This window comes from Rutilus rutilus (assembly GCF_951802725.1).
Source record: "Rutilus rutilus genome assembly, chromosome: 13".
Taxonomy (NCBI): domain Eukaryota; kingdom Metazoa; phylum Chordata; class Actinopteri; order Cypriniformes; family Leuciscidae; genus Rutilus; species Rutilus rutilus.
The window spans coordinates 9,932,553-9,955,943 of NC_140218.1; the positions used below are offsets into that span (position 1 = coordinate 9,932,553).

General features: G+C 35.4%; 2 protein-coding genes across 5 annotated transcripts in view; one reads left to right on the forward strand and one right to left on the reverse strand.

The window, feature by feature from the left end:
- The window catches only part of dlgap4a (discs, large homolog-associated protein 4a), a 196,647-nt gene extending 181,589 nt beyond the window's left edge, over positions 1 to 15,058 (forward strand). For 3 of the 4 annotated variants that reach the window (XM_084427412.1, XM_084427409.1, XM_084427410.1), the window contains 6 exons: positions 3,854 to 4,266; positions 6,295 to 6,383; positions 7,488 to 7,822; positions 10,457 to 10,548; positions 12,103 to 12,255; positions 14,100 to 15,058. In XM_084427412.1, coding sequence (XP_084283538.1) covers positions 3,854 to 4,266; positions 6,295 to 6,383; positions 7,488 to 7,822; positions 10,457 to 10,548; positions 12,103 to 12,255; positions 14,100 to 14,324 — 1,307 coding nt within the window. In that variant the 3' untranslated portion in view covers positions 14,325 to 15,058. Of the gene's footprint in view, positions 1 to 3,853; positions 4,267 to 6,294; positions 6,384 to 7,487; positions 7,823 to 10,456; positions 10,549 to 12,102; positions 12,319 to 14,099 lie in introns of all 4 variants that reach the window. The other variant, XM_084427411.1, reaches the window with a different exon arrangement.
- Positions 15,059 to 21,734: 6,676 nt separating this feature from the next.
- The window catches only part of myl9a (myosin, light chain 9a, regulatory), a 9,593-nt gene continuing 7,936 nt past the window's right edge, over positions 21,735 to 23,391 (reverse strand). The window contains 1 exon segment of the mRNA XM_084427418.1: positions 21,735 to 21,912. Within this exon segment, the coding sequence (XP_084283544.1) occupies positions 21,909 to 21,912 (4 nt within the window). The 3' untranslated portion in view covers positions 21,735 to 21,908.

Below are 23,391 nucleotides of genomic sequence, written 5' to 3' on the forward strand. Positions count from 1 at the left end.
AAGTTGTAGAGATGTCACAAAAAGGATGTGAAACACATGTAGGTTATATTTTAAAGATATTTTAAAGATACTTTAAGCATTATCGTATCGCATATCGAATATCACATTATTTAATGAGTTATCGCATATCGCATTTTTCTTCAATGTCCTGCAGCCCTAGTAAACACACCGTGTCCTGATTGGCTTATGATCCGATCTGCTTGATCGCATGTTAATGTGTGTAAACGCAGCCTTAGACTGCTGTGTGGCATCTGTCCTGGCACCAGACGGCGAGCACAACACACAGTGGACAATGCCAGTCATCTGTGCTAGAGAGAGGGAACAGATTTATCCAATATTGTCTGTGAGCTCCACAGTCCCCACATTGGACTTGTCCTGGCACTGAGTCCTCTATACAGCACAGACAAGACAGAGGAGGATTGTTCACCAACAGTTAGGGCAGATATTAGCCCTGATTGTTCAGGAACCCGAGTCATTGTGCTTGTCGCAAAACAGTCCTATTTTATACCCAACCATGTTCTTCAGTATTGATTGACATAACACAAATATTACATTTCATGACAACTCTCTTGAGTGTTTGGTAATGGTATATGACCAGGGTTTGGGCATGTTACTTAAAAAACGTAATTAGTTATAGTTACTAGTTACTTCTCACAAATAGTAACTGAGTTACATCATTATAAAAGTAACTCATTACCAGGGAAAGTAACTATTGCGTTACTTTTTTTAATAAAATGTTCAAATATGTAAAATAACTTGGATTCCCCCAATATTAAATGTTAAATGAATGACACTAAATAGAATAAATTATTATTATAAAACATTGTACACTAATCTACATTTTCCAGTTCAGTGATTTTAGTTATTTTTAGTCTTATTGAGATACAGTACTTATTTTTTGCCTTGGAAAAAAACGTTTAAAAAACCGATAAACACTCTATACCGGTCAAAAGTTTGGGGTTGGTAAGATATATATATATATATTTTTTTTTTAATGTTTTTGAGAGTCTCTTCTGCTCACCAAGGCTGCATTTATTTGTTCAAAAATACAGTAATATTGTGAAATATTATTACAATTTAAAAGACCTGTTTTCTATTTGAATAAAATGTAAAATGTAATTTATTCCTGCGATCCAAAGCTGAATTTTCTGCTGCTCAAGAAACATTTCTGATTATTATGTTTTATACATTTATATTTTGTGCTGATTTGTGTTTAATACCTGGATACGTCCTTATTGCTTTTTTGCCAAAAAAAAAAAAAAAAGATTATTCTAATGTAATTTAAAATAATCTGATAATAATTTATCAGATATTGTCTTTTTAAGCTTCAATCTAGTTTAAGTTCATAGTTCCAGTTATACGCCACTTCTACTGACTTTTTACAGTGGCATCAAATATGTCTCATCCAGTCATATTTGTGATGTATTCATGTTTTTCTTGTTTGTGTTTCATAATGTGAAGCTGTTCGTGCACTGATATCTTTCTTGCCATTCATTTCTTACCAATAATCTATAGGTTTGCATAGGCCTACACAAATTTTTATTTCCATATTTTTTTGCAATTAGGCCACTCTATTATCAAACAGACATCACAACATTTCACTTCATAATATCTAAAACATTTTGGGGTTGAGTTTCCTGCAAAAGTAACTGTATGGTGATATAAAAATACTGTATATAAAATCATACCGTATGAATATGGTCATGCCGCCCACTATCTCGTGCGGTTTCAGAGTAGCTTCTCCTACACTGTTCAGCAGGCTAATAATACAGCGTTAAGCGTTATCATCAGGGTTCATGACACGCCGTACAAAACCTGGAGACTCGTCAGCAGATTTAGGCCATGTTTTGTGGGCGCAGGCCAACACATTCCTGACGCGGTCTGCCATCGGCCGGCATGAGAGGAATGCTGTCGAGATTCGAGTATGTAAATGCCTGTCTTTGTCTCATCGCTTCCTGTTGCCCCCAAGAGCAGAGGCTGCTGGGAAAAAAACGTTTGACATTCTGAAGAGACTTTGTATTGAGGTTGTTTCTGGGTTGGTGAGAATTGGTGTCAGTGCCAAAAATGTCAGTAGTCAGTGCCAATACCAGTGAAACTTCAGCTCACTGTACCAGTTTTTTTGCATTGTAACTATATTTATTTTAATAACTTTAACTAAAAACATTTAAATAAATGTGATTAGTTGTTTATTAATGCTGTTTGAAAGACATTAAAAAGTCGAAAATGTAAAAAGATCCTCTTTAAGTATCGACTTGGTACTGAAGTAAACACTAGTGAGAACTAGGGCTGTCAAAAGCTGCGTTTGCATTACCCTTCAAATTGTGCGAATTGAAATACGCCCAATGGAAAACCGGCAATTTCGCAAAAACTCCCACTTATCGCAAAAACGTTTTTCCGCTCGCATGAGGTGGTTTTTCAGGCAATTCGAAAAAGAAATATTGCGCGAAACTGCAATGGAAACAGTTTTTGCGCATTTACAGGTCACCTGACGTAGATGACGCGGTGTGTTTGGACAGAATACGAGACAGAGTTCTTTATTAAATACATATAAGACAAAATAATTACAGGAATAATGGATTCTAAACCTTAAATAAATGCCACAATCAAGAGCTTGAAGCAGATATGAGGGAGAAACACCTCATATGTGTCGCTCACAAGTATAATAAGGGTCTTTCCTTACCATTAATGCTTGGAAAACACACATACGTCTCCTTTGATTAATAATAATGGCCAGTGCGGTGGCTGGGATATAGTACAGAAACCTACCAACGTCCGTTCCCATGATTTTTGGAATGATTTTACTTATCGCGAGAGGAAAAAATGAAGTTTTAGTCGCGTAACATCGGTTAATGGAAATGGCGCCATTTCGCAACAGTTTTTTGTCGACATTTAGAAAAAAATCGCAAAAGTTTTGTGCAAATCTGTAATGGGAACGGGCCTAAAATGGCATTCGAATTTCTTTCTTAAATATTAGCAAAATTGTCTCCTATGCTCGCAAGCGAGCGCAATTAACAAGTATAAACCAAATCAAACATCTTATCTTTTGTTGAAATGAAATGACATTCACTTTTTAAAGTGCGTTAACTTTTAAAACAATTGTTCTTAAATAAAATATAATTTCCTTAAGGTGCATGCAAGGAAAATTAGGCTAAAATGGTGCATAAAACTGCATCAGTAACCTGAGAAAACACACTTACATCATCATGTCTCGTGCGCCTCTTGACACACCAACAATTCAAATGTTTGAAATTCGAATGTGCATTTTTGTTATGTTTTTGATGAATATTTGAAATTAAAATTTGTATCTGACAGCCCATAGTTAGTTACCCATAGATGACATAAATGACATAAAAAATGACATAAATGTGATTAGTTCATTATTAATGCTGTTGGATGGATGGATGGATGGATGGATGGATGGATGGATGGAATGATTGGAAGGAATGGATGGATGGATGGATGGATGGATGGATGGATGGATGGAATGATTGGAAGGAATGGATGGATGGATGGAATGATTGGAAGGGATGGATGGATGGATGGATGGATGGATGGATGGATGGAATGATTGGAAGGGATGGATGGATGGATGGATGGATGGATGGATGGATAGTTTTTGTCCTCGAGAGGATATTTGTTTCCACCGTAGATGCGTATATAACACATAACATGTTAAATTATCGACATATCATAATATAATTATAAACAATCACAGACAACACAAAAAAAGGAAAAAAGTGAAAACATCGTAAAGTCGAAAATGTAAATAGGTCCTCTTTAAGTATCGACTTGGCACTGAAGTAAACACTAGTGAGAACATTCTTGACGGTCCATCTTCCTGTCTTTTTTCTAGTCTCCACTTGTACGGCTGTTTGTAAGAAGGCTCCTCCTCCTATTCCTCCACGCACCACCTCCAAACCCTACATCTCGGTTACGGTGCAGAGCAGCACCGAATCCGCCCAGGACACGTACCTGGACAGCCAGGACCAGCGCAGCGACGTCAACAGCCAATCAGGACGCAGCAACTCCTCCGACAGCCTCGCCAGCTCTCGGACTGGAAGTTTGGCCAAGAGCGTCAAGCGGCCGCCCATCCCTGCCCCGCGGGAACCCGTGCATCTGCCCAGCGCGAGAGTGACCACGCCTCCTCCCGCTATAGTCCCGCCCTCGCCCGCCCCGGACTCCAGAAACGAGCCTGTGAGTCTCACGCTGGCACCTGAAGACCTGAAAGCTCCGCCCAAGAGGAAACTCTCATCCATTGGTATTCAGGTGCGTGCATAAATATGTTTGAGATTTATGCATAAAGATGTTGTCGTGATGTATGGTATTGGATTGCAGTTTTGGTATCCGGTCATGTGACGTCACTTCCATTGGTAGTCGCTGCTCATTTGCATATAAGCTATGAAGTCTATATATATCCTATATACAGTATATACAAGCAAATATTTACTAAATATATACATATGTGTGTATTTATAAATACAAAATTATTATACACAACACACACACACACATATATACATATATAATTAATCGTTAACCAGCACTAATTAAAAAAGCTGCTTTTGCTACTGTACATTTAAGACTTACAGATATTTAGGATTTTACAATTTATTATTGTGATAAAAGAAATGCCCTTCTATACTGTGGAGGGCCATTTAAGATATTTGTTAAATATTTAAAGAAAATCAATAAATACATCATTAAATAGTGAATAAACGTAAAAATTGTTTCATTATTAAATCACCAAACAAATTGATAAACATCTGTCGCATTTAATTTTTCTTTTATGCATTAAGAAAACACTTATCCAAAGCGACTAAAGAGGAACAAAAGCAATTCATTCATTTGTATTATGAATTATTTTATTATTTTATTAGTAGTATTATTTTGCGTTTTCTTTTTTATCATTTGGCCCTCTATGCTTTACCCTTTTATTTACAAAAATAATCAAAATAAATATAAACCATTAATATATAATAAAAATGGTAAATGATACATTTTATTGGTCATGCAAACCTTTATAATATTATACAATTCTAAACATTTCAATTGTTTTTTATAATAATAATAGTAATTATATGCATTATTATATAATATATAATGATATTTTGATATAAAAAGAAATACATAGTCATGTTAAGGAACAATTTTATTGGTATATAATTTTTTTTTTATGAAAATGTTTTAGAAAGTTATAGATACTGTCTGTTTTTTTTTGTTAGAACGTGTGTAAAATCATCTTATGATGTTATGCGTACAGTTCATACGGTCCTTCATCAGGACAGGCTGGTTTGTTGAATGCAGAGTTGGCTCTGATATGTAAATGTGGGCGGTCATATGTTAATGAGCTCATGGATGTGGCGCACCATGACTAATGAAATTCATTCAATGCTCTGGGAAAACTAGCGAGGGAGGTTTGATTTATAAATGTTAAGTACGTCACATAATACGGTGCTTTATTTCAGAAGAGCAGGAAAAATCCTGCTTTGCATCAAATGTCAAATGACCTGTTAGTGATGTGTTGCACTAATTGTATAAGAAGATTATAAGAAGAGTTGTATCTAGTGGTCGACCGATATCGCTAAGACAAGGTAACGCTAATATTACATACAGCACACAGTGGGCAACTGGATATAGCACAGATTTCAAGTTTTTTGATCGCGTCTCCTGTGAAGCTGATCTTATGTTCGCGTTCACTCACTTCAGGACCGACCGTCACTCGCAGTAACACGTTTATCAGGCTACAAATGCACACTTCACAAGATATCACAGCTGGATTCGAATAAATTTGTGAAATTAAATGTTTATTAGATATTCAGAGATTTGTTTTAATGACGTAGATGCGCATTTGCTGAATGTTGACGGTAAATGAGAAGGTATTTCAGCCTGTTTGTTTGCCTTTTCTGTTACAAATAATATAAAAGCAAACGCTTTACTTTTTCGCATACCATTTACTTTCTTTGTTTACCAGTTCTGTCTAACAAAGTATTAGATATGACTGACGGAGATCGTAAACTAATAAAGATGGAGAATGTGAGTGAGCGCTGTGTGATCAGGCGCTGCCTCTCTTCTCAGCGCCGCCCGTCAAAATAAAAGTCCGGAGCGCCGTCAAAATAAAAGTCCCGCTTCCAACACATCGGCCAATCAGAAAAACGTATCGGCCTTGGCAATATATCGGTCGACCACTACACCCGAGTGCTGGTATCGGTGTCTGTGCATCCCTAATCATAACTATTGTTTAGCAATAGATTTGTTGGATCCTTTTCAGATGAATATTTTGTTGTTTTGCCGCAGGTGGATTGTGTGCAGCCGTTTCTGAAAGAGGAACACACTCCCACGACCAGGTTCCAGTCCATCGGGGTTCAGGTTGAAGACGGCAGGCCGTGAGTTTCCTCTCTGACTTCTGCATCCTTGAGCAAAGAAATGTCGGTCCTCCGTTTAGCGCTGTGGAATTTGATACGGCAGCACTTCTCTCTGAGGGCGAGTCTGTGAGTCAGCTTTCTCAGCCATGTATGGTGCTGGAAACACTCACAAGTAATGATTCAGTGTAGACGGCAGGAGATAATGAGATTCTGCTCGCTTTGTTTCCTGGCGCTCTGCGTTTCAGTCTATTTTCATATCTTTGCATCTCTCTCTCTTTAAGTATGCTGTCTCCCACACACCAGCTGTCTGTCTTTCTCCCGGCCTACGGCCTCTTTTCTGTTCCTCCGGTTCAGTTCTCGCTGCTTTTTTTCCTAGGACGGACAAATGAAATCAAGCATATCTAACTCTTTTCTACTTTATTAACATTTAATTGATAAAAGTTGATTTAAAGTTCTGTTTGTTCGGAGAGATTATATTAGAGAAATAAATCATTTTGAAGAATATGGCGGTATTTTGGAGGATTGTTAATTGATTTGTTTTATTTTTCTTCCTTTCACTCATCTGCTATTCTTTTTTTTTTTTCTTAAATATTTTTTAATATATATTTTATAATATATATAATATTTTTTTATATAAATAATATTTATAATATTTATATATATATATATATATATATATATATATATATATATATATATATATATATATAATGATAAAATGAATTTATTGGTGGTGATAAAAGAGAAAAATTATAATGTAGAATTTTTAAAAATAATTTCTGAAAAATGCATATTTGTGAAGTCAGTAGTTAAGATGGCACACCTTTTTAATAATAATATCAATAAAATCCAAAAAAAAAAATTATATATATATATGTATAATTATATTAAAATATTATTATTATTATTATTATTATTATTATTATTACTATTATTTTTATTATTATTATTATTATTTTTTTATTTTTTCCCTAGTACTTTCAAACAGTCTTCCAGCTTATTGATTTTTACATAATGGATTCATAATGGAAACTAAAGTACGTGTCCAGTAGAGTCCCGTGTGGACCTCGAGCTGAACTGCTGTCAGTGTTGGTCAGTGTCTCTTCTCTCTCTGTGTGTGTCTAGACTCAGTCGCTTCACGAGCATGGCGTCGAGACAGGAGACGACGGAGACCGAATCCCAGGAGCAGAACGACGGTAAACCCTCGGAGAGTCAGACGGCCAGCCGGTCTCTGGAGAAGCTGGACCCGGCGCTGGACCCGTCCTCCCTGCCCCCGCCGGACCCCTCTCTGCAGGCCGGGACGGGGAGCGTGAACGGGTCCGCGGAGCAGCCCGGGGGGTCGGCGGGCCTCAGGGACGGGCGCTGCTTCCAGAAGCTTCTCCAGGCCGAGACGGACCGCATGGAGGCCTGGTGTCGACAGATGGACCTCGAGACCAAAGACAAACAGCTGTCAGAGGAGGGTGAGATACTCGCTCGACAAATAACTCACAAGGAGTTTCATTAAAGGGTTAGTTCACCCAAAAATGAAAATTGGCCCATGATGCCATCCTAGGTGTATGACTTTCTTCTTTCAGACGAATACAGTCGGAGTTATATTAAAAAAGGTCCTGGATCTTCCAAGCTTTAAAATGGCAGTGAATGGTTTTTTGTTTTTGGAAGTCCATCAAAGCGCGTCCATCCATGATTAAAGTGCTCAAAACGGCTCCGGGGGTTAATAAAGGCCTTCTGAAGTGAAGCGATGCGTTCGTGTTAGAAAAATATCCATATTTAGAACTTTATCGACTAAAATAACTAGCTTCCGGCAGATGGAAAATCATGGGCTAATTTTTATGTTTGGATGAACTATCCCTTTAATCAAGCAGTTCCTGATGGATAAAACCAAATTAAGTTAATTCACTTCAATTGGATTATTAGGGCCCGAGCACCAATGGTGTGAGGAGGAGGACCCTACTGGAATTGCTCTGTTTATTCAAAAATCTATTTAATTTTATTTGAGTTTCATTTCAAATATGTAACTAATTTCAGTTGAATTGTTCAGTTATAAAATTGTTTTATATATTGTTCAGAATTTGTGTATGTATGTGTGTGTGTGTGTGTGTGTGTGTATATATATATATATATATATATATATATATATATATATATATATATATGCACACACACACATACATACACATGTTCAAAATTTAAAATAATAAAAAAAATAACTAGAATGGTTTTGTTGGTAACTGTCATTGTGTTTAAGAAGAATGTCACCCTGACGTACCCACTGTGAATAATAAACTTAAATGACCTTTTTTTACCATATTTAACTGAACCTGATTTCAGACTTAGTAAATCTTAATTCAGACTTTTCTAGAGTATTTTCAGTGCCAATACTACTGATATAAATGTGCAGGAGCTTCCCTTTACAAACGCCCTGCGGATCCGTGAATAAAGGATGATATCACTCTCTCTCTAAACGTGCGGCCTCATTAATGAGCTTTAATCAGAAACGGCTCTCTGTCGCCTGCTAATTTTGGCTCCTCGAGCCTGTGATTAAAGTCATTAGGTTTGAACCTGGCATAGAGAGAGAGAGAGAGAGAGAGAGAGAGCTTCTGTGACATGATACTGCAGGAATGATGATGTGTTTCTCACTCCTCCACAGCAGGCAGATGCTAACGTAATGAATCAATGTCTCTGCTGTCTGTGTGGTTTGATTGACGGCACGCTGTCAGCACAGAGATAGTAGGGCTTGGTATTGACACAAATTTCATGATTCGGTTCGATTTCGATTCACAAGCTTGCGATTTGATTCGATATAGATTATTTTGGGTATATATCAGGTACAGTACATGGCAAATTTTCTCGAGGAAAAATATCTCTCAACTAATGCTGTAAAACTAACCGATTTGTTTAAATTAATAAAGTTATGATACTAACTTCATAATGGCATAATTATATTTCTACTCCAATTCATTTGTTGAAATAAAAACATTAGGGATGCACCATATATCGCCACCATATCGGTATCGGCCGAGATATGTAATTTTTTTTATGTTATCGGCCCTTTAAGAAAATTTGGATGATATATTAAAACTAATCAATAATGAATTATTTCCTTCAGATGTGCACTGTTTGCCATGATGGTTTTGAATGACTTGAAATATGATTTGAATCACTTCAAAAAGGGGAAAATACAGTAAAGTGCAACATAGTCATGTAGCACAACTCTGTCTTATCGGCGGCATAATATTATTATAAAAACATAATTGTGTGCTTGGGATATGGATTTTAATGGTGAGACTTTTGTTTATGTAATCAAGCCCTCAAAAATTCTATAAAAATCTGCATTTAGATTTATCGGCCAACAATATCGGTTATCGGCTTTCAAATATAAAGAATTATCGGTTATCGGCTTTCAAATATTAAGAATTATCGGTATCGGCCAAAATTTTCACATCGGTTCATCCCTAAAAACATTTATATAGGGGCTTTCATAAAAACTTTAGTTCAAAATTGTAAATTAAATATTGAGGAATAATTGTTCCAAAATAAATATAATGAATATGTACTATGTGCATATATGTATCAAAATGCTTCTCTCTAGAGTTAATTTGTTGTCTCGCTAATGACTTTATGGTGATTGAATGGCTTTTTTGAGGTAAATGTAACATTGCATACATACTATGTACGTGACACTGTTTACAAGCGGTTTTAGTGACGTCTTTCCGCGGTTGAAACACTGATTGAGTGATTACATGAGATATGATACTGATTTCAATAAGTTGTCCTGCATCTTTCAACACGACTTCTGATGATCAGTCATGTTTATTTGATGCTATAACTAGTAGTAAAGCTGAAGAGATGATCGGTTCACGTGCTGCTTGATCTGCTGCACTACAGTGATTAAAGAGCAACAACATGGACAGAATTTGAAATCTGAGACTTTGTTTCATATCAGAAGTAACAAAGCACAAAGCTTATTGCGATTTATCCGATATCGGTTCATAGAAATGAGAATCGATTAAAATGGATAAATGGATCTTTTTTTGGCCAGCTCTGATAGATAGCAGGCTTACGAAGAGTGTGTGTGTGTGTGTGTGTTCCTGTAGTGCTGGGAGAGGTCCGCAGTGCCGTCGGATGCGCTCAGCTCTTGATGTCTCAGAAGTTCAAGCAGTTCCGGGGCCTTTGTGAGCAGAACCTGGTGAGTATCATTTCATTTAGAAATGAAAAAAAAGTTTTAAAGTTTTTTGCATGTACATATACGATACATATATATTACTGTAATTGAAGGATTCAAAATTGTTTCTACTTACATTTTTATTTAGGGATGAAGTATACATAATTGGTGTGAAAATTTCACAGTGCAAATCTTAATGGTCATACAAAAATATAAAATGATAAAAGTAACTATATATATATATTCATGTGTTGGGTTTTTTTGCTTTTTTTTTTATAAGTTAAAATTATTCATTTTAATTTTGAATTCATTTAAATGAATTTTATTTATTTATTTTTATAAAATTAATTTGAATTGAATAATTATTCATTTTATTTTGTTAAGGATAAAATGTGTGTGTATATGTAATATAAATATAGAAAGTGTCTGTAGATATACATTTATCTTTTTATTGTCGTTATTTTTTTATTTCACCTATTTATTCATTAAATTAATATTTAATTAATGTGTCTGTATATGTGTGTGAATTTTATTCATATATATATATATATATATATATATATATATATATATATATATATATATATATATATATATATATATATATATATGAAGGAGATTGATGTGAAGATATGAATTGAACAGACTAAGAACATATAAAAAGTATATGTGGACAAAGTTTGCCTTTTGGGGACATTTGCAGTTAAATTAAAGATAATAAATCGTAATATGAATCACAGTTTGTGTTACTGCAATACATGGCACGTCACAAAATGTTTAAAATCTCAATAATATCTTAGTGTGGCAGGATGAGGAGAAATACCATCCAATAATATCTTGCATTGTTCTATTACTTTCAATCTGTTGGATAAAATCTTGTCCCGGCATTCTTCTCTCCTGCTCAATACTTTCTTTGACTTGGAGAAACTGCAGGAGTGCTGATCGTCAACCCAGATCCGGTCATGTGACTCACAGATATGATATCATGCTGTAGAAGCGCCCTCTGCTGGCACTCTGTCCTCATCACCTCAGTTCAGTTCATTCATATAACAGCCATTGAAGATTTCATGAGGTCATGTCGGTGCTGTAGTGTGTGTGTGTACCGTTACACACAGAGCTTGAAATTAACTTTCACTCACCGGCCAATTTGGCTACTAAATTAAGTTACCGGCCATTCAAAACTTCTACTAGCCCCCCACCAGATTAATTACATCAGTGTGTGTATGTGTATATATATAATAAAATGTGGATGATCTTTTCTTATTCAAACTAAATCCTGTCATCCAGCCGTCTCCTCCTTCCTCTTTCATCCTCATTCTTTTCACCATAAATGTCTTTTAGGTTGACAGATTAATACAGTACAAAGAACATAAAAAAAATGTAGGATGTTGGAAAATAACAATGTCTTTTCTGTTAACCAAATGCTTTTGTCTTGTATCAGTTGTAAGCCGTTTCAGAAACAGAATTATATTGAAAATGTGTCATTTTGACACCAAAACCGATTTTATGAGACCTGAAGTGGATAGATGCTCTTCCGAGAGCTATGAAATGAGTGTGTGACGTGTCTGTTTCTGTCAGGATGTGAACGCTCAGCCGCGACCCACCGCGCAGGATCTGGCCGGGTTCTGGGATCTACTCCAGCTGTCCATCGAGGACATCAGCATGAAGTTCGACGAGCTCCACCTCCTCAAGTCCAACGACTGGAAGATGTCTGAGACCCAGGACAAAAAGGTCCAACTCATGTACCTTTCCAACATCGTAACGCTTCCTTTTGCTTGTTTAACCGATGTGAAGGTAGAATGAAGTTCTGGTTTCTGGTTATACTTCAGTGTTTAGATCTAGAAGCGTTCCCTTGTTGGAGCTGCCCATCCTCGTAATACGGTCATATGATGAACATGTAGTGCGTCAGATGCTAAAATAGTTGGCATAAATAGTAATATCCAGTGCAAACGGAGCGAGTGATACTTTAGCGTAATGTATTTATATGTTAAGAATGAACATGAATGATTACATGTTAATTTGATAATTGATTTTATTATTATTTTATGCATATATTTAATATACTGCACATTATTAATTTGATCAATTTTATAAATAATTCTGGGTTTTTTTTATCATTTAAAATGTAATGTTTATTTTATAAATGAATTTTATATTTGCTTTATTATTTTAAGTAAATGTAATTTTGATATAGCTTTATAAGATAGCATAGTGTATTTTAAAAGTTAAATTTAATGTTAATAATTAAATAATTAAATATTTTTCTGTTTTATTAATAACTTTATTAAATATTCTTCATTAATTAATTGCTTTATATTTTATCTATATTTGGTTTTATTTTATAAATTATTAATTATTTAGTGTTTATTTATATATGTATTTAGTGTTTTATATATTTTTTAAATAAACGTAATATTTAAAATAGTGTACTGTATTTTAATAGTGCAAATTAATATTAGTGATTTAATACTTATTTTAATTTATTTTATTAAATAGTTAAAAATAAGGATTAAATATTACTTTTTATGTTATTGCAAAACTCAGGTCATATATATATATATACAGTGCAATGCATAAGTGAATACACCCATGCTAAAGTTGACTAAAAAGAGGAATAAAAAATCATATTTTGGAAATTGAACTTAATGCCTTAATTTAAAAAAATAGGAAAAATCCAACCTTTAAGGACACCAATTTTCTTTGTGAATGAATAATGTATCGTAAATAAATAAATGTTCTTCCTTAAAATACAGGGTGGATAAGTGAGTACACCCCTATGTTAAATTCCCATAGAGGCAGGCAGATTTTTATTTTTAAGTATTTAAAAAAAAATTTTTTTAGGATACTATGCATCCTGATAAAGTTCCCTTGGCCTTTGGAATTAAAATAGCCCCACATCATCACATAGCCTTCACCATACCTAGAGATTGGCATGGTTTTATTTCAGTTAGCCTAATAGCTAGTTTGATTTGCATTGAGAGATGATCTTATGGAAAGTACCCCATGCCAATCTCTAGGTATGGTGAAGGCTATGTGATGATGTGGGGCTATTTTAATTCCAAAGGCCAAGGGAACTTTATCAGGATGCATAGTATCCTAAAAAAATTTTTTTTTAAATACTTAAAAATAAAAATCTGCCTGCCTCTATGGGAATTTAACATAGGGGTGTACTCACTTATCCACCCTGTATTTTAAGGAAGAACATTTATTTATTTACGATACATTATTCATTCACAAAGAAAATTGGTGTCCTTAAAGGTTGGATTTTTCCTAATTTTTTAAATTAAGGCATTAAGTTCAATTTCCAAAATATGATTTTTTATTCCTCTTTTTAGTCAACTTTAGCATGGGTGTATTCACTTATGCATTGCACTGTATATAAAATATATTATTTATTTAATTTTTTTCTCTGGTGTTCCTGAGGTTGCTGGATAATATTTAATATTAATGATTAATTATGAATTTTTATTTAATATTTAATGTAATGGTTACAAATTGTAATAGTTAAAAATAGTAAAAAAAAATGATACTCCTAAATGATAATCCTATTTTAACTGTTGAATGATTGTCCTCAGGAGGAGAAGAAGCCTGCTCCAGCCCACACACCAAAGAAGACTGTAAAGATAAAGTCCAGCGGCGGGAAGGAGAAGAGCCTGGACTCAGTGGCCGATAAACAGCGTCAGGAGGCCAGGAAGCGTTTAATGGCGGCCAAACGCGCCGTTTCCGAGCGGCAGAACTCCGCCACCGAGAGCGCCGAAAGCATCGAGATCTACGTCCCCGAGGCTCAGACGCGACTCTAATAAACCACCAAACCATAAACTCCTCCCAATCCTAGAGACGCTGTCTGGCGCTCACGGACACGCTCACTCTTGCGGAGCCGGAGCGCACCACGCCTGGATCTAAAGGTGAACGGCCGGAAACAACGAGCAAAAAAAACAAACAAAAAAAAACAATAAAAAGAGCGAAAATTTGAATTTGAACGCTTCCGCGTCGCCGCTGCCACTGAAGAACCTCCTGTTGACCGTTTGTTTATATGGCTTCCCCTTGTTATAATTATAAATGTTATAAAAGGTAACTATCTCATGGAATATATCAAGACTTTGTCTGTAAATTGTGCTAATATCTCTGATGATGAAAAGACCGCGTCAGATCTCAGACCCTTTACTCGCGTCACATGACCCGCTTCACCCGTCACATGACCCACGGACAGCATGCACTCAGGATCCTGCACGTGTGCACTTGTCTTTCATCAGCGCAGTCTTCCCGTTCTCACAAAACACCTTTCTTTTCCCTTTTTTTCCGGCAGTGTGGAGCGCCGCCGTCGGGAGCACGAACACGTGACTTTATCACTCGAAGCGTTTGAATGGCGTTGCGTATGTGAATGTTCAATGCGGTCGAGGTGTTGATGGTACAGCAGATACTTGAAGTGTGAAGCGGATCACCGTAGGAAGTCGTAGAATAGCACAGGAAGCAGATTTTAGCACTGTTTGTTTCACGTCACTTTTCACTCCAGTAAAATTGAATGCAGAAACGCATTTCAGCTTGATTTATTTTCCACGTCAAACAATCCATTTTTTATTTAATAGGGTCCAAATATGACCACTCGACTTTGTTTTTATGATGAATGTTTTAAAACTTCAACAATGACAATGTCCAGATTTTGACTTGGACCAACAGCCTGTTTGTTTTGTAATATTATTATTATTATTATTATTATTAATATTATTTTAATTTGAAAGGTTTCAGTTGTGTTTTCTGTTGTCCATTCCTTCCATGTGTTCTTCAGCACGGTTTCCTGATGCTACGGTTCCAGCGATGACCGTACAGCCGTGTCTTTGTGTGACCAATTAGAGCCCATCATTTGTGATCAAATGTTTTTTTTTTTCATTTTAATTTTATTATTATTTTCTTTGACAGATATTAAAAACATCCGTTACCCAAACCTCAGCTGATTTTAGTTTGGAAAAGTTGTTTCAGTGTCAGATTTCCACACATTGAGTGTCATCAACTCTTCAGCATGTTGACCAGCAGATGGTTTACTGAGCATATTACACTGGGTTTTAAATGTGTTTAACACACTTCACCTTTCAGATCTCGGAGAATCCCTGCCGGTTTGTTCGTGTGCCGAATTACAGATAATCCTAATATACACTTCCTGGCCAAAAGAAAGAAGTCTCTGTTTGGATTTAAATAGGCAAATGCTTCAGAGTCTATGATTGGATCATTATTGCAGTGATTATTATGTTTCTATCATGTTACATGTTTGGCAACAGTTCTTCTAACCCTGTTTGATGGAGTGTGTAGCTTTTCATTTCTTAAACAACCGTGTATGAAGACACATCATGACCATATTCCAGGATGACCATGTCAAGATTCAACAGGCTCAGATTGTGAAAGAATGGTTGGGTGGGAGCATGAATCATTTCCAGAGCTTAAAGGGATATTTCACCGCTGGAAAGATGAATGTGTATTTAAATTGGGTCATTTATGTAGTAGAAATGTGAAATTATTTTAGAAGTTGGTGCCTTCTAGACCGAGAAAAGCCAGAAAATGTATTTTTGGCTCATGTGGATGAAAGACAACGACTCCCAGAATGCACTTGCTTCGCTGCCCGATGAGGACACTCCCAAGCCACGCCTACCGGTTACAGAGGACAGTATCGGGAGAAATGATACAACTAGGCTACTAGTCGACTCGAAACGATGGCGTTTTATGGTGAGATCCCCCTATGGGCGGGTTGAAGACATGCGGGACGAGCTCCTCCTACTGGCTGTGGTCTCTCGCCTCTGGACAAACAAGTATGACGATAAATGACGATTTGTGTGTCATCAGAGGTTTTTTTCCAGACCCACAATACAGAAATCTCTCGTCTCAGGGGGACATGAGGGAGGGAAGCACGGGCATTCGAAAATACTACCGGGTTTCTACTGATACACAGTTTAATGCTAATCGGTGAAGCATCCCTTTAAGTATATTGAGAGTCTTTGGGATGTGCCGGAGGAGACTTTACAGAGTGCTGGACTCTTGCATTGACAATAAAAGATCTTGACCAAAAAATTCATGGAAATAAATGTTGTGATGTTATCCTGGAATATGGCCGTGATGTGTCTTCCTACATGGTTCTTTAAAGTTACACTGTGTCATTTTTTAAGTTGATTCTTAGCAAAAAACACTTCTTTCAAAATGATATGTGCTCATTAATGTGTAATTACTTCTACCAACTAATCAAGTATTCTCGTAAGCGTAAAATCTGCCATTTAGAATACATACGAGCGAGTCGCTCGAACGGTGGCAGCCATGTTGCGCCTCCATCTTGAAAATTCATTCGCCAAAGAGGGACATACCTGCGCTTTTACACTCAGTGACACCGTGACGAATGCGAGGGGGAGATTACTCGCGACTGCCGGCAGATCTGAAATAATACGGCCACCGTAGGAGTTAAAACGCCCTCGAAATGGGAGGAGCTAGAAAGTAATGTTCAGTTGGTAGTCATAAACAATTTCACCGCTAGATGGGAGAAAATCCTACACAGTGTAGCTTTAAGAAATCAAAAGCTACACACTCCATCAATTAGGCTTAGAAGAACTTTTCCCAAACATAATAATCACTTCAATAATGTTTTTTTTTTTTTTTTTTATGCAGATTAGATGGCACTATTATTAATAATTCATACATTTGTCAGAGTTTGTATTCCATTACAAGCGTTAAAGGGATAGTTCACCCAAAAATGAAAATTCTGCTTGCTATAAAGCTCTGACCGAGAAGTTCCCAGTGTTTCAGAAGCTTGATTCTCATGGTTTGTGTGGTGTGTGTGTGAAGTTCAGACTTGCTTCAGTTTGAACTCAACATGTAGAAGAACGTGAGTCATGTTCATAAAATCTTTTCTTTGTTCACATGATGACTGAGGCATGAACACGAAGGATTCAGTTTTCTTAAGATCTGGATTTTAGCAGCCCCTCCTGTCTTCTCGTAATTGGCCATTATACTTATATAGTGTGTGTCATTTTTGGGGAAACTGAGAAACACTTCTATTCAAAGGTTTGGGGTAAATAAGGTTTTTAAATAGACTAAAAGTGATAGTAAAAACATTTATAATGTTACAAAATAATTATATTTCTAAATAAATACTGTTCTTTTGAACTTTCTATTCATAAAAGAACCCTTAAAAAGTATTACTGCAAAAATATTACGGTTTTTATTAAGCAGAAAACCTGGCAACATATTGATAATAGTAAGAAATATTTCTTGAGCATCAAATCATCATATTAGAATGATTTGTGAAGGATCATGTGACACTGAAGACTGGAGTAATGATGCTGAAAATTCAGCTTTCATCACAGGAATAAATTACATTCACATAGAAAACATCAATTTTTATTAATAATTCACAGTCATACTGTTTTCCCTGTAATTGTTTGATCACATAATGCAGTCCTGGCGAGCAAAAGAGTCAAAAACGGCACGAGGGTGAGTAAAATATGACTGTTTTATGGGAATGTTTACATGCACTGATATTCCTCAAATCCGAATAAGTCCAATGCAATTCTAGATTCTGAAAGTTGTTTATATAAACTGTGCAGTCCGTTTTCTTTGCATCTGTTCCTAACTAAATTTCAGCGGACACATAAATATTGTATAAATATAAGCTATGCAGTGCAACTGCGTTTTATATTTAACAATGTTAACTCATATTTGACTCTTAATAGTGGCATTTATAATCGCGTTCGATCTACCACTATCCACGCATTATTTACAATCAAATATTTAAAACTTATTACTCCGATTTTGTCATTTAGAGATTAGCTTTCTGGGAGTCCTGACAAGTTTATTCGTATCCAGCGATCTCATAATGTCGTGTTCATTGACATCTGGGCAAGTGCCGACAGTCTTTCACAACAAGAACGATAACTATAAAGTTAACGATATAGTTTAAAAAAATTGTTCTAAATATTTACGAATAACAGAGTCCACACCACAATTGTAACGATAACGGCACCGATAAATGATATCGCTGGAATCACTTTCCGAACGATTTTTTTCCCGCTAATGAACGATAAAACATCCACAGCCAATCAGAATCCATCCTGCTTGAAAGACGTATAATAAACAACTATATTGTGCATTAGTGAGGACACAGTATGGTTAGGCTATGTTCTTTGTGTGATCGAACTTTAGGTTAATGATAACAGAGCAAGCGTTGGTGCTGGTTTTTAATTGCTACAATAGTAATTTCTCTTAGAAATAACATCAAAAGTGGAAAAAGTTTGTTAAAAACGGACATTTACACACAACTTTCACTTTCTGACGGCACTTTTTTTTTTTTTGCTCTGCACTGTTGTATAAAATCAGTAGGCTTCACGTTTGCAATAGTGCTGATATTCGGGAAAACAACATCCTCAGTTATAAACATATAAATATGGGCTATTATAAAACTTAAAAACAATAACTCATAAAAAAATTTTTGCCCTATATATCTTGAATTTAGGGAGTATTTTGTATTAATTTTGGTGGCATTTTTGCCTCAAGCCCCGATAATTTCCACCCCTGGTGTGTGTGTGAGGCGTGATGGCGGGGGAAGCGGCTCTTTTTCAAGGCCCGTTTCAAGTCAAACAGGTGAAACATAGCAAATATTATTATGTTTAAACAGAAGCGATATTGTTTAAACATAACATTTAAGAGTAGTTGAATCATTCACATTCAGGTTGCATATTGACTTTTTTATTATCTGACCACAGTTGTTTTTCTAAGCATGACATTTTATGACAGATAGGAATAGTTGTCTTAATGAACTTCTGGACCAATCACAGCTCAGAATGCTCGGATTCATCAAACGTTTTACACAATTGACTCGAGCAATAAAGTAGCATCTTATGTTACTGTTTGTCATAGATCGTCCAGTCGTGTGAACGGTGACTGTTTGTTCTTGTTCATCATGTTCAACTTGTCTGTTTTGCGTTCTCAAGTTTCCTGACCTGCTTTTCCAACAGATACTGAAACTCAGCACAAATTTCTGAACTCTGCATGTCAGCAATATCAGAGTCTTCAAACCTTTTGTGTTCTGGTGGAAGGATTGATTATTTGCTTTGGATTGAATATCAATGAACTCAAATACACTGAATCTTAATAGGGCTAAACTGGACTGAACACACTTATGGACTTTCAGTGGACATCTCCCCTGCCTTTGTATATTTTATTTATTGTTTTATTCTTTCTTTTTTTTTTTTTTACATGTGATGCCTCAGATTTTTTTGAAAGGATATTGTTGTATATATACACACACGTGTGTGTGTGTGTGTGTGTGTGTGTGTGTGTGTGTGTGTGTGTGTGTGTGTGTGTGTGTGTGTGTGTGTGTGTGTCAGATGCTAATGGACACAAATCAAATGTACTTTACATTGTCATGTTTTTGTTTTTATGCCAACTTTGGAGAGAAATATTCTAGACGTAGAGGGCCGATTCTGACGCTTTCATGCACAACATTTGTTCAATCCATCAGGTTGTTTCTTGCACTTTTGTTTGTGTGTTTATAGTGAAAAACCAGGGTTAAATGAACTGTTTTAGTGGTAAATGGCACTTTCCATTAATGGGCGGCAAATTTGTGTTTAATTGTCACTTAGTTTCAAACTACAGATATGTTGTATTCAATATAGATACAAATATACATTTTAATTAATGTATTTTTATTTAACTGGCTACAATTTTCATGATTTTCCCCCAAATGACAACATTTTAATATTCTATAAAATTGTGACACACAGGAAATTACATCATATATACCATATACAGTATGTATATACCATACCATACATACACACACATACTTGTGTTAGATGAGATTAATCGATAATATTAATATATATATATTAAGAAATATTTGCATGTATATCCTATATATATATATAGTTATACATAATTTATATTATATATATAAATATAAATATTTTATATATAAATAACACATTTTTCTTAAATATATACATGCATGTGTGTAATTATACACAGTACACACACATATATTATGTAAACACAAACTTTATTTTGGATGTGATTAATCATTGACCAGCACTAATATTAACATATATATATATATATATATATATATATATACTACATACACACACACATATACTGTATTTACAAACATTTATGTTAGATGCGATTAATCGATTAGACGGGACATATATATATATATATATATGTGTGTGTGTGTGTACATGTATGTATGTATGTGTATGTGGAATAGATTTCAAACCTTTTATAGAAAGAATGGCAAATTGTAGTTTGTCATTTTGAAGTCGTAAGCTCCTCCTTTCACTGAACATTCAGACCAAATGACTTCATTAAAGAGATTTAAGCATTTACCCCTTTTGTGGAAAGTGCCAGAACACGATTAACTGGTTTAACGCTGATGAATTTCTCTGTGTGGTTTGGTTTTGAGCACCAATATAATAATGAACACATGAAATCTGATCTTGGATCAGTGAATTCAATATGCATACAGGTCCAAATCTCATCCTTACGTCTCCAAAGTCCAGAGAAAGAGAGATTTACTATAGATATCTATCATTGATGGTTATTATTTTTCAGAACTGACATGTTTTAAAGTAATATAGATATACAATGTTACACTCTGTAGATTGTAGGATTGTTGTGGGAATATTTCTTTTACAATCAAAATAAAGTTTTATTTAACAAGAACAGCAGAACAGCGGATGGAGTGTTTGTTCCTCGAGCCCTATCGGGTGGCGTCGCTTTTATATTGTTCATGTTCATTTATTATTGTTCAGCACTGTAAAAAATGATATGATCAATAAGTCATGACATGTTTTTCCATTACTTTAAGTCATCAAAATAATTTAACCAATTGGAAATTCGTTTGTTTTGTTCAAGTTTAAACTATAGGCAAGATTTTTTTTTTTTAATTAGTTTAAATTATTTTTTGATTATATTTAAAAATTTAAGGCAGCAACTGAACTTTTTTTGTTTGTTTAATTTTCAAGTTTTTTTTATTTTTTTACAGTGAGTCCATCTCATGAAATCTTGGCTCATATTTCACCGATTTTATAGTAAAATGTGATTGAATTGTTTGTTTTAAAAGCTGTAAAACCTATTTATCTTGTGTTAAATTGTGTGTGATGCTGCAGATATTTAAATGATGCTTGTATCGGCCCACGTAACGATCCGTTTGCAGAACAAATAATGATTCATTCAGATTCTTATAGAACTTATTCTCAAATGTACAAACTTTATTTTCAATAGAGAAATTCAGCAAAATGACATTGTGGAGATTGGACTTCTTGATATCTTTTTGATAACTTCATATCTTTATCTTCATGTGAAGGACTGTTTTTGTCTTCAGCAGATTCAGTCTGATAACTTACACGGGTTTATCTGGAGAGACAAAGAAAGAAAACAGGTCAAATACTGGATCTTTATTTTTGAAGAATGTGAAATATATGACAGTGGTTTCTAGTGCATTGCAGTGTGTTTTCTTATATATGGATGCCGTCAAAACCCGGAAAACTGAGTGCCAGTTCACACAGAACATATATTTGCTCTTAAAGATGCGAGACACAGGTCAGTAGAACGAAAGAAAGCGTAAGCCGCTTTGAGTGGCGTGTCATGCGTGTCAGACTTTACAAAAGACAAAAATATATCATGAATATATATAAAAAGATATCACTTAAAGATATGGCAAGCCAAAAGGGTCAGAATTTACAAACCCAAAACGCCTTTTGACATAAAAATGGTTTTAGCGCTGTCAAATACACTCCAAACGCTTTAAAAATTAAGTGCGCATTAGACCGTGCTTTAGTGTTTGTATAAAAATAGGTGCTTATTACGGCGTTTGGCTCGCCACAAGACACTGTAAAACAGGCCTTTTTTGCACAAAAGCGCAGTAAGGGCTAGCGCAAAATGTGGTGTTTTTCCTTGTAGTATGATGAGCCAAGTTTGATAAGTTTAAACTGTTCTCACCCAATCAATGATGGCCTAAGTCAGCGAAATGATGCGTTTGTGTAAGAACGATATTTATAACTTTATTGAATAAAATAACTTGATCTTGACAGACGGCCGTACGCATCGATTTACAGCGATAGACCTGACTCTTGATGTATTGACGAACACGGAAGCGCAGAGGATAGAGCAAAACAAAACACCAGTCAAGAATTAGAAGTCTCAAACGAGAATTTTTAAAGAAATACGTCAGAGGATTTCAATAGAAGAGAAGAGGAGCTTGAGTTTGTTGCCCAGCCCTGTTTGTTTGAACCGCGAGAGGCATCAAAGCTTACGCTACTCCTCTACATCGCGTAAGGGGTTACGCTTTTGCCGGAAGTCGACTTGCCTAGGCCGTCCGCCAGAAGCTAGTTGTTTTAGTTTGTAAAGTTTTAAATAAGGATATTTTTCTTTAAAAAAAAAACATCTCTTTGATTCAGAAGGCTTGGATTAATCAATCCATATGGATTACTTTTATGATGGATGGATGCACTTCAAAATCAGGACCGCCATTCACTAGGCCTACTATTATAAAGCTTGGGAGAGCCAGGATATTTTTTAATATAACTCAGATTGTGTTCGTCTGAATGAATAAAGTCATATACACCTGCTTGAGGGTGAGTAATTTTTAGCGTGTTTATATTGAAAAACAGTGGAAATGTAGCGCAGTGGATTAAAAAAATACACGTATTGTGTGAACGGCCAGTAATCGCCACAGGTTCCCGCTAAATTTTTTCCTATGGGTTTTTAATTTTAATTTTTTTCAGTATAAGGTCTGTGGTAAAAATAACTTGACACTACTTAGAAGTTTTGTCCTACAACGTAAACACACTCACACCCCAATTGTCCTTATATAGTTTCTTATTAAAAAACATA